Consider the following 15,458-nt stretch of genomic DNA (forward strand, 5'->3'; position numbering starts at 1 on the left):
CTATTTATCTCTCCTTTTTTGGGGGTTCTGGGGATTGAACTCAGGGGCACTTGACCACTGAGCCACATCCCCAGTTCTATTTTGTATTTTATTAGAGACAGGGTCTCACTGAGTTTCTTAGCGCCTGGCTTTTTGCTGAGGCTGGCCTTGAACTTGGTATCTTACTGACCCAGCCTCCTGAGCTACTGGGATTATAGGCATGCACCACCTCCTCCAGCTATAAATTCTCCCTTCAAGTTGTTGTTCATCTTTAAAAAGTATGTGCATGAGTTGTATCCACTTGGCTTTATAGAATGGTAACATTTCTTTCTGTCTTTGCAATCTCTTTCGTGGATTGCCTGCCCTGCACACCACATTCTTATTCAATAATAAAACTGTTTTCTTGCTCTTTTGCCCTTACAGGGAAGGTTTCTGAGTTGACAGGAGATTTTGTTTTCAATTATGGATCCCCAATAGGGGTTAGTCTTTTCCAAGGTCTCTTTACCACGTCCCACAGTGCTCTGACTCCCTGCACACAAGACTTACTGCTGTTCCATAATGATCAGTTTTGAGTCTCTATCATCAGAATGGGAGCCCTCAGAGAGCGAGTGAGCTGAGCCATTTTTTAAATCCTGCTGTGGCACAGGGTCTAGATGCTAGATAGGAGCTGGCTGAAGGAAAGAAGGAAGGAGGGAAGGGAGGAAAGTGAGGAAGATGATTTGGAGACTGTAATCGACTGCTAGGGCCCTGAGAAGAAACAGAGACTCAAGTACACTCAAGAGTTTCCAAAAACAATAACAAAACCCAAAATAAAAATAAAAAAATTTAAACGACGATTATTACAGAAAACAAGCACAAAAAGCTAGAGGGTGGGGGGGAACAGAGTGTTATCTGTTTTTTAAAGTATGCAGGTGGCCTGGGACATGGTCACTTGGGGGAAAGAGAGGGACAGGGGGCCCTTTCCTGGGGCTAGGTAGTTTTTAGGGATGAATGGATTTATTGACCCTTCCTCTGGATAGTCCAGGCCCTTAAAGAGGCAGGCCCAGGTGGGGAGACTCAGGGAGCCTTAAAAGCTCTCTAGTTCTTCTACCCCATGGACCTGGAGTCCCTGCAAGAGGGGGAAGTCAACCAGTGGCCCAAAGACACAGTCGTTCTCCTGGCTTTGGGGTGGGGGCACTGGGGTCCCTAGGGGGCTGGTCTGGAACCAAAGATTCTCATAGGACTTAGGACTTGGGGTGAGGCCCCCCAAGAGAGGCTGGGTGGAGTCACAGCGGAGGTAGTGCCCAGGCTCTGGACTGGTGGGGCTGCCCAGCACCTGCCCATAAAGGACCTGGTCACTGGTGCCAGACTGGGGCTGGGACTGTGTGGAAACTGCCCTTGGGTCCCCCTGGAGCACATAGGCCTGGACCAGGGTGGGGAGGCCACAGGTCTCTGAGCTGTCACCGGACTCCCAGGGCCCTGGCTTCTTCTCCTCTTCTTCTAGCACGGTGATCTTGGTGATGGTTGGCATGCCAGGGTCCCAAAGACTGGGCAGCTGGAAGGTCTCCTGGACACAAGGACATGGAGTGAGGATACGGTTCATGTCAGGTGTCTGCCCCAGCCACTGTCCCTTCTTGAGTTGGGGCAGCTGTAGGACATCCCCGCTGCTATCTGGCGGAACACACAGGATCATATTTGCAAGGCACCTGTACATTCCTGACACCTGTCTGACAGGAGCAGCAATGTGCTGCTCAGACTTGGCACTGTGGATATTCTCATCTCACAGTGAGGTGACTGGCCGAATCCTTGAAATGGGCCAGGTTGGGACTCAAACTCAGGGTGGCTTCACTCCACAGGGAAGGATTCTTGTTTCAAGTGACGGGGAGGTCTGTGCGCTCATCCTCGGGAAGGAAAGGGATTCCCACATCTCCAGCCCCTGTCCCCTCTCTTCCAGTTCCTCACCTCTGCCATGATGGTCGGCACCCAGGAGCCCAGGCTGCTGTGGGCTGGGTCTGGCACGCTTGGCCAGAGGGGATTCTTCCTGCTGGAGAAGGGGGGCATGTAAAGGCGGGGTCAGGCACGCCTTCCCAGCTTTCCATCCTTTGTCCTGCTCCCCCAGCAGCTGCCCCTTAGTGCAGAGAGGAGGAGGTGGAGGGTCAGGCTTCCCAGACATGGGCCCCAAGGTCTAGGCAGGCTGGGCCTTAGATGACCCACCCTGGCCTGCAGTGCCCTGTGGGTAGGGGTAGCTGGGTGTCACTCCTCCCAGAGGACTCACCTGGGGCTGCAGTAGACCCAGGCAGTTCTACAGAGGCAGATGGACAAAACCAGGAGGCCAGACAGGCCTAGGAAGATGTACAGCTCTGACTCCCCTAGGGAGAGGGGAAAGCCAGAGAGGTGAGGACATGTGAGGAAGGGTGGGTTTCCTTCCTCAGGCTCAGGTCCCCAGGCAGGACCAGGTCTACTTCCAAATTAGGATCCTTTGAGTGGGCACCCTTCCACTGCCCAGTCCCCCTTTCCCCTTACCTAAGGCCAAGGTCATCAGGGTGAGGCCTGTACTGTTGGTGGTCCCAGCCTGGCTGGCAGCCATGAGGTGGACGTGGTACAAACTTGCGGGTTTCAGGTCATGGAGGACAAAGCCACGGGAGGAGGCATTCAGGATGGTGGCTGGGATGGGGCACATGCCAGCTTAGGCTGGGGTGCTGAGGCTGCCTCTGTGACTGCCAAGCACCCCCTCCTGGGCCTTCTGGGACTGTGGGAGGCTGAGGATAGACTCACAGGAGGACTGGTCCTGGAGATTGGTCCAGAAGATGGTGTAGTGGGTGAGTGGGCTCTTCCCCAACTCAGGGGGCTCAGGTACCCACTCCAGCTGTGCCCAGGTCTTGCCAATGTGCTTTAGATGGAGCCTTGGGGCACTGGAGGGGGCTGTGGGAAGAGAGTACAGGGGAGGGGTTCAGGGCAAAGAAACTGATTGGACTTCTGTGGTCCCTGAACCCAGGAACTGGGACATACTGTGGATGGCTGAGAAAAGAGAGTCCAAGGGGACATCCTCCTCCCCTCACCCCCAGTCCTGATGAGGCCAGGGGTGCTCTACCACTGAGCTATACCCCCAGTCCTTTTTAATTTTTATTTTGAGACAGGGTCTCACTAAATTGCCCAGGCTGACTTGGAACTTGGGATCCTCCTGCTTCAGCCTCCTGAGTTGCTGGGATTACAGGTGTGTGCCACTGCGCTTGGCTTTGCAGGGATTTTATCAATTACATGTACTGCTAATAGGGAGCAGAGCCAGGACTTGAGTCCAGTTCTCTTTGACTTTAAACCTACTCCCCCACGCTGGCTTCTGCCAGGTCTGCTTTTGTCTGACTCACTGTCTGATCTCTGCCACTCACCCTCTGAATCTATCAGATGTGGCACCTGATTTCTGTCAGGGCCATTGATCAATTTTATGAGACTTCATCTCTGAAATCTGCCAATTTGGTCCCACTTTATATTAGCCCACCACCTGATTTCAGGGGTCTGGTGTAAACTGAGGGTCATCTTAGGACTGGGAGTGACCCTCTCCAGGGCCAGGAGTCAGGAGAGGCAGGACATGTTCCCTCATATTTGTGATTGCTGGGACCCACACAGGCCCTGGAGGAGAGAGGAGGGGGTTTGGGGGAGGGGCCTGAAGGCTGACAAACCCATCTCTTGGGAGTAGGCGTAGATTTTCTTGGAGGGTCCCCCGGTGCCTTGGTATAGGGGCGTCACAGTGATCTCATAGAGCTGAAAGGGCCTGATGTTCTCTGTAGAGAGAAAATGGGGGCAGGCGCTCTGGTTGGGGCTGACCTCTGCTGAGGACCAGGATCTAACCTCCGACTGTTGCCATGGCTAACCTGGCCTCAGGGCTCAATGTCACATTCCCTTCCTTAGATCATTTGATGGGGTTAGGGAGAAAAAGTGCAGGAGAGCGCTAGCAGGGTGGTGGGTCAGGACTGTAGAGAGGGGACCAGGTTGGACTGCAGGAAGAACTTCTGGATGTGAGGATGTGAGGTGAGAAGGAGGAGGGCCCAAGCAAGGCTGGGGACTCTGCCTCGAGGGCGGTTGATGCTGCCCTTGCTCCTGTCCATCAGTGCCCAGCTGCCCCACCTCTCAGGCCCATCTCACCCTGCAGCAGGGTCCCCGTGATGTTCTCGTCAAATTCCATCTTCCAGCTCTTATTGATGCTGCTGGGGCTGGGGGGACCCAGGCCCCACTCTATCAGATAGCCCTGAGGCCGAGGGCTGGGGGGCTCCCAGTGCACCCAGAGACTGTGAGGATCTCGGGCTGTGGCTTGGAGTCTGGTGAGGGGTGGGCCTGGAGACAGAGTGGACACGGTGGAATGAAGGTGAGAAGAACACAGGCATTGGAACCCGAAGCCTGGGTTCAAATCCTAGCTTTGCTGCCTATTGGCTGGGACACCTTGGGCAGGTCAACCTCTGAGCCTCAGTTTTCTCATATGTAAAGTGGAAGTGATGATGAAATTTCCCGTCCTGTAGGGTCTTGATGCAGATTAAGTGAGATGGTGTGCACTACGGGCACAGCACAATGACAAGTGTGAGCAGTGCTGGATGACGACCTGAACGCTGTGGAGTTCCTAGTATGTGCTAGGCACAGTCCTTGATGTGGGTTAACTCACTGAGTCTTCTAACTGTCCCACCAGGGAGGTACCACTATTGTCCCCATTTTATCAATGAGGAAATTGAAAAACAGAGAGAGGTTGAATGATTTATTGAAGGTCACACAGCTCTAGCCTTAGTTGTTATTGTTGATATTGTGGTTATGCATCCCGCAGTAGGAGAGCCCATGTTTAGGGATGCTGCAGGGGTGGTGGGTGATCAGTTAGCTCATGGACCATGTTGTAGGTGGAAAAGCTCAGGGCTTTATCACTCAGCTTTCTAGGCAGAGCTCAGTGTGTGTGTGTGTGTGTGTGTGTGTGTGTGTGTGTCTGTGTGTGTGTATTGACACCACCACCTGATTCTGGCTGATGATGGTATTAATAGCTAACCTGTATGGTGCAGTTACTTTTTGTCAGGACCCTCAGAAGGCACAGTTTCGTCCCCATTTGTGAGCTCGAGTAGACAGAGGCCAGGGAAGGGAGTAACTTGCCCGGGTCACACTGTCAGTGAGTTTGAGGACTAGATTTCAACCCAGGAAGTCTGGCCTTCAAATTTATACCCCCACCCCCACCGTGTTCTTCTGGCTGCCAGCTCCCCTTACCGATGCTCTCCAGGAAGTCCACTGGGATGAGAGTGGGATGAGAGGTCCCCGCTGTGTTGTAGGCCACAAGGCTCACCTCCTGGACTTCTGAAGGCAGGCAGAAGGTGCAGTTAAGGTCTGTGGTGTTGCAGAGGGGCAGGGCTGTCTCAGCCTGGCCAGAGGGTCTCCAGGAGAGCAGGTACCCCTGGATCTGCCCACTGTATTCCTTCAGGGGTGTTGGCTGTGGCAGGCAGAGGAGGAAAATAGAGAGGGGGGTATTCAGCTTGTTTTGAGCAGGGAAGAGCCTCTAGTGTGGGGGGGCAGGTCACAGGAGCTGAGCCCCAGAGGGAGCCAGGCTTCCAGCTTCCTCCCTCCCTCCTCCCCCGTTCCCTGTGCCAGGTTCTAGGGGGGAGGGAAGGGAGAAGCCAGTGGCCATTCCAGGCCTTTAACCACTCATTGAGTGAACTCTGGGGCCCAGGGGAGTCCTGCGTTGCTGCATTGCTGAGGGTCACTACTCGGCTTCTTAGGCACATGCAAACTGCAAGTCACCTGTAAATGCCCCAAGCCTCCTGGGCCTGTTGGAGTCCTGAGCCCGCTGCAGGGGTCTGCCTGGGTTGGAGGGTTGGCTTCAGAGGGACTCACCTTCCAGAACAGCTGCACGCCCTTTGTCCTGGGGTCCAGCTGCCTGTGCCGCCACCATGTGTCCAGTCTGACGATGGGGGCTGTGGATGGAGCGAGAGGAGGAGGGGGTCTAGTCGGGGAGGGCCCTGGGGAGGGTCCTGATGGCTGCTGCAGACCCCTCACCTCCCACTTACCCGGATCAGCCGTTCTCAGCTCCAGGCTGGGGCTCCAGCGGCTCCAGTGGCCGGGCAGGTGAGAGCGGATGCAGCGCATCTGCAGGGCGTAGGCTGTGGCTGGAGGGAGCCCACAGAGCTCATGCTGGAGGATGCTGGAGGGCAGCGTGGCCACCTGGGGGTGTGGGAGTCTGAGCCTGGGTCTCTGGATCCTCCCTTCAGCCCCCTGCAGGCCCTGAGGGTGCCCCCGCCTCACCTGAGTCCAGTTGGCCTCTCCACGCTGTGGCCGGAGGCGCAGCTCACACTCCTGGTCCATGAACAGGCTCGGCTTCCATGGCTCCCAGTGTAGCCACAGGCAGCCTGGCTGACGTGGGACCACGGCCCACAGTGTAGGGGGCTCCAGTTTCACTGCAAGGAGTGGGGTTCTCAGACCTCTCCCTGACTCACCCTAGAGAGCTCTGCCTTAGCTCTCCCTATCTCCCTGTCCATGGTTATATTTTCCTTCCTGGGTCTCCATCCATGTGGTCTCTGTTTCTTTCTGTCTTTTCACTCTCTCCACGTTACTTTTCTGTGGTTTCATACTCCTGTCCCAGGGCCTTTGCACTGATTGTCACTTCCGCTTGGAATACTTTCCTCTCAAATTATGCAGTGGCTTACTCCCTTGGTTTCTCTAAGGATCTACTTAGTTGTCACCTTCTTGGTCATCTGACCTTCTGTTTTATTTATTTGGCCCACCAGAATGTAACATTCTGAGGGTGAAATTTTTGATGTTTTATTCACCGCTGTATCCCTAGGACCTCAAACAGTGCCTAGTACACAGTAGGCACTTCAAGAAATTAGCTGAAAGAAAGAAAGGATGAATGTGTTTCTTGGTCTGTGTCCTCATGCCTGTCTCCAGCTGTACCCTTGTGGTCCCTCTTTTCTGCCTTTCTATCTGGGTCTTCTGGGGTCTCCTTGTCTGTCCCCAGGTCTGTGTTTCTCTCTGTGTGCATCTCTGGGTCTGCCCATTTTGGGGACTTCTCTCCTCCCCTGCACCCAGTATCACCCACCAACATCCATGGGATCAAGGCACAGCTTTGGGGACAGGCTGGTCCCCAGCGCATTCTCTGCCTCCACTTGGATGACCATATTCTGGTACAAGAGCAGGTGTTTGCGGGGGATGGAGCAGGAGCTCTGCCCTTCCTCAGGCACGCAGTCCGGGATGGAGTCCTCCTGGGTCTGACAGTTGCTCCGGCTCCTGCCAACAGGCCAGGCTTGGGTGCCAAGCAGAGAAGGGAGACGATGCCCCCTGCTCCTCCCACCTCTGCCACCGGACCTCTAGCCCCATGGCCCCACTCAGGCTCCACCCAGGATCAGAGGAAGGGGGCTGGGCCAGGGCCCCTGCTCACTTGAAGCTCTTTAGGGTGAAGTTGGTGGGCAGGTGGGTGTCGGGTCCTGGCTCCCACTGGCAGGTGAGACTGTTGGTCGTGAGGTTCATGAAGCAGGACAGGTTGGAGGGTACAGCAGGAGGGTCTGGGAAGAATGGAGGGCTTTGGGTGGGACCACTCAGAAAGCTTCTGCTTGCTTTGTTTCTTGCCTGGGCGAGTCCCTCTGGGGTCACCTTGTCCATTCCCCGGTCTCCACTGCAGTGTGACCACGGAGGGGAATCTCTGGGGGAAGCCAGTTGCAGGCATATACAGGGCCAAGCATCCCAAACCCCACCAGCCTGTGGTCCTGGCATCTAACCCTCCCCACCCCCAGGCCCCTTTCCTGTGGCCGTGTAGCATCTGGGTTTCATTCTGGCGCTGCCATTCATTAGCCACGTGATCTTGATGTTACTTAGCTGCCCTGTGACTCCGTTTCCTTATCCATAAAGCTGGGCTGTTGGTCATCATGATGACTGAATGCCTTCCATACACGAAGTACTCAGAACAGTCCTGCACGTAGCAAGCGCTATATACCTACATACCTGTTACTTGATATTACTGATTCTTTTTTTTTTGGTACCAGGGATTGAACCCAGGGGCACTTAGCCACTGAGCCACATCCCCTTGCCTTGCATGTGTGAGGAACTGGGTTCAATTCTCAGCACCACATATAAATACACAAATAAAGTCATTGACAACTAAAAATATATTTTAAAAAGATTGAACTCAGTGCCTCATGCCTGCTAGGCAAGTGTTCCACCACTGAACCACAACCCCAGCCCTCAATTTTCAATTTTTATTTTGAGACAGGGTCTTGCTAAGTTACTTAGGCCCTTGTTAAGTTGCTAAGGCTGGCCTTAAACTCTCTCATTCCTCTAGCCTCAGCCTCCCAAGCCTCTGGGATTATAGGTGTAAGCCACTGTGCCCAACTGCTATTACTGATTCTTAAATAAGAACCTTGGTCCTGGTTTTCTCCTTATGCCTCAGCTTGACTCCATCCTGCTCAATTTGGAAAGAAGGCTGAGACTTGGATGGGGGAGAAGCTGGGCACAAGCCTAGTGGGTGAGGCTGCCCTCTTTGGACCCGCCCCTAGGTCTGAGGCTTATTCAGCCACAGAGAAGTAGCGGTTGCCACCCTGCTTGAGTGCCACACTGCCTGATATAAATCTTGTTCCAACCTTATTAGCGTGTGACTTTTGGCAAGTCACTTATTCTTCCCAGATGTCAATTTCCTTATCTGCAAAATGGGGCGAAATAGTATTACCACTGACAGGGACAGTTCCCTGGGATCAGACCCATGGAGTGCTTATCCAGCAAGAGCTCCTGGGTAACTGCACCTACTGGGGCTGGCAGGAGAGCACTGGAGGAGAGCAGCCAGATGGCTGCAGGACTTACGGCCTGCCCGCAGCTCAGCTTGGTCCAGGACTTGCAGGCTGTTGCCCCAGCGCAGGCAGCAGGAGAGGAAGGCCTGACTGTGGTTGAGGTGGGCCAGGGTGATGGTGGACTTCTGGGTTCCATCAGGCAGGCGCTGCTGACTCCCCCCAGGCTGCTGCTGTGCTCCCAATTTCCAGAGAATCTGTGGTTCCGGGTCCAGGAAACTGCAGTTCTGGCTGATAATGCAGGAGGCTGTGATGGGGTCCCCCAGGCGGACAATGGGGGCCGAGAGGCTGATGTGCCCACACTCCTCCCAGCCTGGGTGGAAGAGAGTGGGCCATGAAGGACTCCTCTGCCTGGCAGACCTGCGCTGGGTCTAGGCCTTGGGCACGCCTGGGTTCAGGGCTCTCATCTCCCTGCCTCGTCCCTTAAGACATGGGACCTGGAGGGGGGGTGGGTATGGGCACTGCTTGAGGCTAACAGTGGTGCTGGTCAGTGATGGTCAGCGGCTCTATAGACCCTGAGTTGTAGCACGTGCTGCTTCCCATGGTGTGAATGCGCTCATCACAACTGATGTCAAACCAGAGCAGGGAAGAGGGGTGCACAATCAGTCCTTGCAAGCCAGCCCAGCTCTCCACCAGAGTCCCCTCCCGGAGCATGATGAAAGCAATGTTTAGAGTGATAAGAACCCTGCAGCCACCACAGTCTCCTCAAGAGGCAAATCTGATTGTGTGAGCCCTCCTCTGTCACAGCCCTCGAAAGGAACGCCAGTGTGGAAGACAGCATGGCATGGCGGGGCAGAGCCTGGACGTTGGAATGAGACCGCTCAGGTTCAGATCCTGGACCTGTTGCTTGCTAATGATGGAACTCTTGCGTGTGTCACTAAGGTTTTTCTGTGCCTCACCTTTCACGACCATAAAAGGGTGATAAAAATGGTCCCTACCTTAGTGTCACTGGAAGAAACAGATGTGGTCACACACGTAAGGCACCTGGGCACAGCCTAACCCTCAACCCTGCTGCCCCTGGGGTCTCGTGCCAGTGCCTGGCATGTAGGTGCTTGCTGATAGTATTAGGATAAAGACCTGGATCCTTCTCCCAGCCCTGTGACCTGAACCCCTGCCTCATTTGCTCCATTCCAACTCAGACCATCATCTTGGCTGCAGCCATGTGGGGTGTGTGTGTGTGTATATATATATATATATTTTGTACTGGGGATTAAACCCAGGGGTGCTTAACCACTGAGCTAAATCCCCAGCTCTTTTTTATATTTTAATTAAAGACAGGGTCTCAGTTGCTTAGGTCCTTGCTGAGTTGCTGAGGTTGGCTTTAAACTCGATCCTCCTGCCTCAGGTTCCCGAGCTGCTGGGATTACAGGCATGAGGCACTGCGCCCCACCCACTTAGACTCTCAAGTCTTGTGAGGCCAGAGACCTCGACCGTTTTGCTTAGTGCTACATTCTGGGCATAGAGTAGGCCTGTGGGGACTATTTCTTGAATCATGAGTGGACACACACCTGGCCCACGGATGCCTCTCTCCTCTCTCAGGTGTTCTGAGGCCCATTTTGCTGATGGGGATGCTGAGGTCTTGAGAGGAGGAGCTGTTTGCCCAAGGTGACAGAGCAAGTTCACGATTCTCAACGTGGGGCTTTAACTGTTCCACAGACTCAGATTTCAGGCTGGAAGGGACTCTATGAAGTTGTATACTTCAAAACACTACCCGACACCACCTAAGCTATTTTTGTATGGTCTGCTGGCTAAGAAACCTTTTTATATTTTTAAATGGATAAAAACAAATAAAATAAAAACCACATAAGAATGTCAGAGACTGTATATGGCCTGAAAAGTCTAAATATTACTCTCAAAGTTTGCTGACCCCTGTCAATCCTGGCCTCAGCTTGCATACCCTCAGAGATGGGAAGCTCTTTACCTCTCAAGACAGAGCTTCTGGGGTTGGAGGACTCTCCCTGGGCTTTCTCATTTTAGGATGAAACCTGTCTCCTGTGGCTCCTCCTGGATCCCCTTGCAGCTTACAAAAGACCCAGAGGTTTTGTCTGACAGCCTGGTAGAGATGTATAGATAAGACCTGTAGGACCCCCACCTTTCCTGGGCTGACCCCCCAGGCCCTCTCACCATTCCTCTTGGTGGGTGAGGCCTGCAGGTGGGTGCACAGCTACCCCACCTATGGCTCCTATAATCCTCCCGCCTCTTTGCCCACCCCCCACCTCCCTACCACACTCACTTCCGGGCAGCAGCAGGATGATCAGGGCAGCTTTGGTCAGGGTGCAGGCTTCCAGCCCTGCCATAGTGCCAACTTGGTGCTCACCTGGAGGCAAATGGGGGGTAGTCAAGGTGAAGGATTTGAAGTCAGAGCTGGCTTAGCCAACTTACTTGACCTATCTGAACCTCAGTTTCTTTGCAAAATGAAGTTAACAGCAGCCTATACTTCACAGGGCTTTGAGAAGAAGACACGAAATAATAAAAGACAAGGGCTTTGCACTGTGCTGGTCCATTAGAAAATGACTCTGTGACCCCTATAGTCATCATACTGCCTTCCAGGAATGGGCAGGGACAGGAGCAGCAAGGAGTGACATTCTTCCCCTTTTCCCTCTATCTAAGCCAGGCACTCTCCAGAAAGCCTCAGACAAGGGTTTCATGCAGATAGTTTATTTTGGGAAGATCCTAGAAGCAGGTGAGACATTGGCAAGATTGAAACAGGTCAAGAGGGCAAGCCAACTTAGGGCTGTGATGTCGACTGTCCTCTGTGGACAACTGGGGTTGATCTACTGAAAGTGACCAAGGAGCCCTGTAGAACACTGCTCCAAACTGTCTACCCAAGGGACAATTTATCCCTTGGATGGGAGGCAGGACAGAAACCTCTCCTCACTGACTCCTGCCTTCCCGTTCATTGGTCCAGAGAGGCCCCTTGGCGTAGGTTCCTGGCCTCTCCAGTTGCATGTTTGTGAGTACCAGTAGGTCCTGTAGGTGAGCCCTGCCAGGTCCTCCCAGACTCCCTTAAGAGCTCCACAGAGTGGCTGAGGTCAGGGCTCCAGGTCTCACCCGCAGGAAGCTGGCTGCCATGGCAACGGCTACAGGAAAGAGCAGACTGCGAGGCTATCAAGTGGGGCACACAAGGCGTCCCAAGTGCCCCCAGTTCTGGGGGGCACATGACTACAGACTTCTGTAGTCATTGTCACAGTGTCTAAATGGAGGGAGCTTTGGCTCCAGTTTAGGGAGTATACACATGTTTTTATCACCAGGGTGGGTGTCCAGCCTAACCCTCAACCCTGCTGCCCCTGGGGTCTCATGCCATATGCCTGATCCTCCAGCATTAGTTGGCTCCCTATGTCCGATCAGTGGGGATCGCTGACCAGCCTGCATGGCCCCAGCAGATCTCCTGTGCTCTGCAGGGAGAAAGCTAGGAGAATCTTTCTCTCCCTCTCAGACAGAGGACTGGATAAGAATGGCCCTGATGGGCTGACCTGCTTGTCTGGGCCTTGCCTGAACCCCTAATTTATCATTACGTATTGCAGTATCAGGATACCTGATGACTGCTAGCCCCCAGGTCACCTCTGTGCAAATCAGAGGAAAAAGCACCCCTTCCTCTGCCAACTGGGGGACAGGCTGGATTTCAGTCCCCAGTTGCTCCTAACCCAGGTAACTTGTGCACGAGAATCTTGCACAGCCATCCAGAGCACTAATCAGAGGTTGGCAACCTTCTCACTAGCGCACACTAGTTTGGTTATCCCCCTGGCCCAACACACATGGGCAGGGGAAGATTTAGCCTTTTAGACGCAGATTTTGGGATCCTGGTTCCCATCTCCCTGTGGTTTGGGTCATTCTCTGGCTCTGCTGCCCTAGCAAGGGTCAGCTGCAGGCCCAGGCTTTGCCTAGGGAGGTACACACTGGCTCTTGTCCAGAGTGGGCAGTCAACCCGGAGAAGCCCTGGCTCCTCCCCCTGGGTTGCTGAATGTGGGCATTTTTGGTCCCTGGTCCCCACAGCAGTCCTGGGTACCCAGGGGCAGGGGAGCTGCCACTTCCTGGAGCACAGTCTTACTCTCCAGAGGGCCAGGATGCAAAGAGGCTGGGAGCCCAGAGCCGAGTCAGATCACCTGCTCCGGCCTCTGGCTCTCCCACTTACCAGCTTCGTGACCTTGGACAAGTTACTTCACTCTTCTGAGCCTCAGTCTCCCCATCTGTGTAAAGAGGTGACAATAGTGCCCGCTTCTCAGTGTTGTTGGGACAATGAAATGGGCTCTCTGTGACCACCGGGGTTTCCATGAGCCATAAAGCAGGATGCCATCTCATGGAGCCCAGCATGGCTTAGTCCCCTACTCCCTGGCTGAATGGTCACAGTCACCTAGGACTGCCACCTTGTTTTTGTCTGGGTCACACTGCAGTTTCAAAGCCCCATTCTAGGCTTCCCCTTGTAGTTTCTTGTCCCTCTGTGCCTGCCACTCCAGCCACCTCTGCTGGGCTCTGCAGCTCCCTGGACCCTCGGTCCCCAGCACTCAGGATGCCTGCAATGGCTGCTGCCCCACCCTCTTTCTCTCCCCTCTCCCTTCCTCCCAGCACACTCTGCTTCCCTCCTCTGCTCCCTTCTCCATTGCTGCTCTTTTGAAATTCTTTCTGTGGGAAGAGGGAGGGAGGGAGGGAGGGAGGGGATGGGGCTGGGAGTGAGTCAAAGGAGAGGGCTTCCCAAAGGTGGTTCAGAGAAAGAGAGGGAGGGGCAGAAAGGAAAAGAGACAAAGAAACAGAAACCAGAAAAGAAACAAAGCAGGACCGAAGGACTGAGGTAGGCACGGCTGGAAATGGTAGAGACCTACAGAGATAAAGAATGAGGCTGGAGAGGTAGTAGGTGGGCCAGGCACTGCTACGGGCTCCAGCGTGAGTAGGGGACACCCAGGGAGGGCTGAGTCACACTGCAGTTTCAAAGCCTCATTCTGGCTTCCCCTTGTAAGGTGCCTGTAATCCCAGCGACTCAGGAGGCCGAGGCAGGAGGATCATAAGTTCAAGGCCATTCTAAGCAATTTAGTGAGAACCTGGCTCAAAAAAAAAAAAAAAAAAAAAAAAAAAAGAAAAAGAAAAAAGCATTGGAGATATAAATCAATAGTAGAGCACCCCTGAGTTCAACCTTCAGTTAAAAAGAAAATAGAAAAAAGAAGAAGAAATGAAGAGGCTCCAAAATAGAGTTTCCAAAAGACAGAAAAAGAGTCCAAGAGACCCAGAGACATCTCAGAGGCCAAGAAAATAACCTGACATCTCAAATTTAAGGTTAAGAGACAGAAGTGCGAGAGACGGACAGACTCGGAGAGGGGGCGGCTGAGGGGAAGAGATGGGAACCGAGAGTGAAGCAAACCCAGACGGGAGCTGGCTGCCTGGCACAGGCAGCCACACCGGCCTCGGAGAGACAGAGACAGGAGAGGGGGACGGTTACGGCCATCCCTGATGTGAGCCCAGCTCCGTGTCCCCACAGAGAAGTTGGTATGTGCAACTTCCCTGATGCAATCCCAGAGAGACACCTGGTTCCCAGGGACCCATCTCAAAGACAGGAGCCTGGCCCGGCCCACGGCCACGGGCACCTGGCAGAGCTGGGGGAGTGGATCAGGACTCAGCCCTCCCTGGGTGTCCCCTACTCACTCTGGAGCCCGTGGCAGGCGTGCCTGGCCTCCTGCTCTCCACTCTTCAAGGCAAGTTCCTGAAATGGGCCACAGTCGGGCTTCTTTCCCCAGCCCTGTCGTTAATGACAGGCCGGGGGCCTGGGGATTGCGACACCTTCCCGTCCTCCCTCGTCCCTCCCCTGTGCCTTTGCGGGCACAGGCAGCCCCTTCCTCCCAGGAAGGTGCCTGTGAGGGCAACTGGTGAGGCCAGACGGCCTTCCTGCCTCCAGGGTCTTAAGGGCTGGGTATGTGGCAACCGTGTCCCCCTCTCCTACCTCCGGATTTCCTGGGCTCGGAGCCTGGAGGCCAGGCAGGACCAGGTTGCAGCCCGGCAGAGCCATCCCTGTGCCCCCGCCGTGGGTTTTCGAGTCAGCTTTTTTTTGCAGCTGTGACTAAAAGACCTGACGAGAACAGTTTTAGGGGAGGAAAAGTTTATTTTGGGACTCGGAGTTTGAGAAATCTCAGTCCATAGGCGGCTGGCTCCATCCCTCAGGGCTCGAGGTGAGGTGGACGAAGTGGTGGAAGAAAGCGGCTCACGTGACGATCAGGAAGCAGAGGGACTCCAGTCACCAGATACAAAACACACACCCCAGAGGCGCGGACCCATGCCCCCTCCAGCCAGCCCCTCCTGCCTCCAGCCCCCACTCAGCGTAGCCCGTCAGGGGCGCGACCCACCGATCAGGTCAAGGATCCCATAACCCGGTCATTCCCCTCGGTACCTTTTGCATTGACCCCACGTGAGCTTTTGGGGGACACCTCACATCCAAACCGTAACACTGGGAGAGTGTCACTGGGAAACACACCTGGCTCTGAGGCTCCCTCGGTCCCCAGCTCTTTCCACACACATCTTAGGACCCTGATCCTTGTGGCCATCAGGAGGGTGCCCTCCAGGTTGAAGGGTTTATAGCAAGACACAGCCCCCCTTCACTCCATCTTCTCCGCCATTGCCCGTGGCCAGGCAGATGGAGAAATGGGGGCTCCAGGGACAAGACAGGTACGTCCTGATGGGGTACGTCCTGGGGTCTTCATATGCTCATTAAAAATGACTAATGTTGGGGCT

General features: G+C 54.4%; 1 protein-coding gene across 4 annotated transcripts; it reads right to left on the bottom strand.

Moving 5' to 3' along the window:
- Positions 1-789: 789 nt before the first annotated feature.
- On the bottom strand, positions 790-14,561 carry Csf3r (colony stimulating factor 3 receptor). 4 transcript variants are annotated; one of them, XM_027937536.3, is made up of 17 exons: positions 14,379-14,561; positions 12,880-12,934; positions 10,981-11,064; positions 8,764-9,060; positions 7,352-7,475; positions 7,013-7,200; positions 6,220-6,371; positions 5,985-6,138; positions 5,812-5,891; positions 5,191-5,410; positions 4,099-4,287; positions 3,636-3,737; positions 2,734-2,880; positions 2,482-2,622; positions 2,234-2,327; positions 1,921-1,999; positions 790-1,525 (listed from the first exon to the last, which is right to left on the bottom strand). In XM_027937536.3, exons 3-17 carry the CDS (start codon positions 11,042-11,044, stop codon positions 1,046-1,048), a joined length of 2,511 nt encoding a protein of 836 aa, XP_027793337.2. In that variant the 5' UTR covers positions 11,045-11,064; positions 12,880-12,934; positions 14,379-14,561; the 3' UTR covers positions 790-1,045. The 4 variants fall into 4 exon arrangements, with proteins under 4 accessions (XP_027793337.2, XP_027793334.2, XP_027793336.2 ...); XM_027937533.3 differs by having other exon boundaries at positions 1,921-2,002; positions 14,379-14,559; XM_027937535.3 differs by lacking the exon at positions 12,880-12,934 and having other exon boundaries at positions 1,921-2,002; positions 14,379-14,559.
- Positions 14,562-15,458: the final 897 nt, after the last annotated feature.

This window comes from Marmota flaviventris, chromosome 10 (genome assembly GCF_047511675.1).
Source record: "Marmota flaviventris isolate mMarFla1 chromosome 10, mMarFla1.hap1, whole genome shotgun sequence".
NCBI classification, from domain to species: Eukaryota; Metazoa; Chordata; class Mammalia; order Rodentia; family Sciuridae; genus Marmota; species Marmota flaviventris.

What these genes read in the sequence shown, in the direction of transcription:
- Csf3r (XM_027937535.3), bottom strand. Translation starts at nt 11,044, where the DNA reads ATGGCAGGGCTGGAAGCCTGCACCCTGACCAAAGCTGCCCTGATCATC. An exon ending in AGCTGAGCTGCGGGCAGGCC is followed by an intron (nt 7,476 to 8,763) that starts GTAAGTCCTGCA and finishes CATTCTTCCCAG; the next exon opens with ACCCTCCTGCTGTACCCTCC. An exon ending in TGCCGACCATCATGGCAGAG is followed by an intron (nt 1,526 to 1,920) that starts GTGAGGAACTGG and finishes CCTTGTGTCCAG; the next exon opens with GAGACCTTCCAGCTGCCCAG.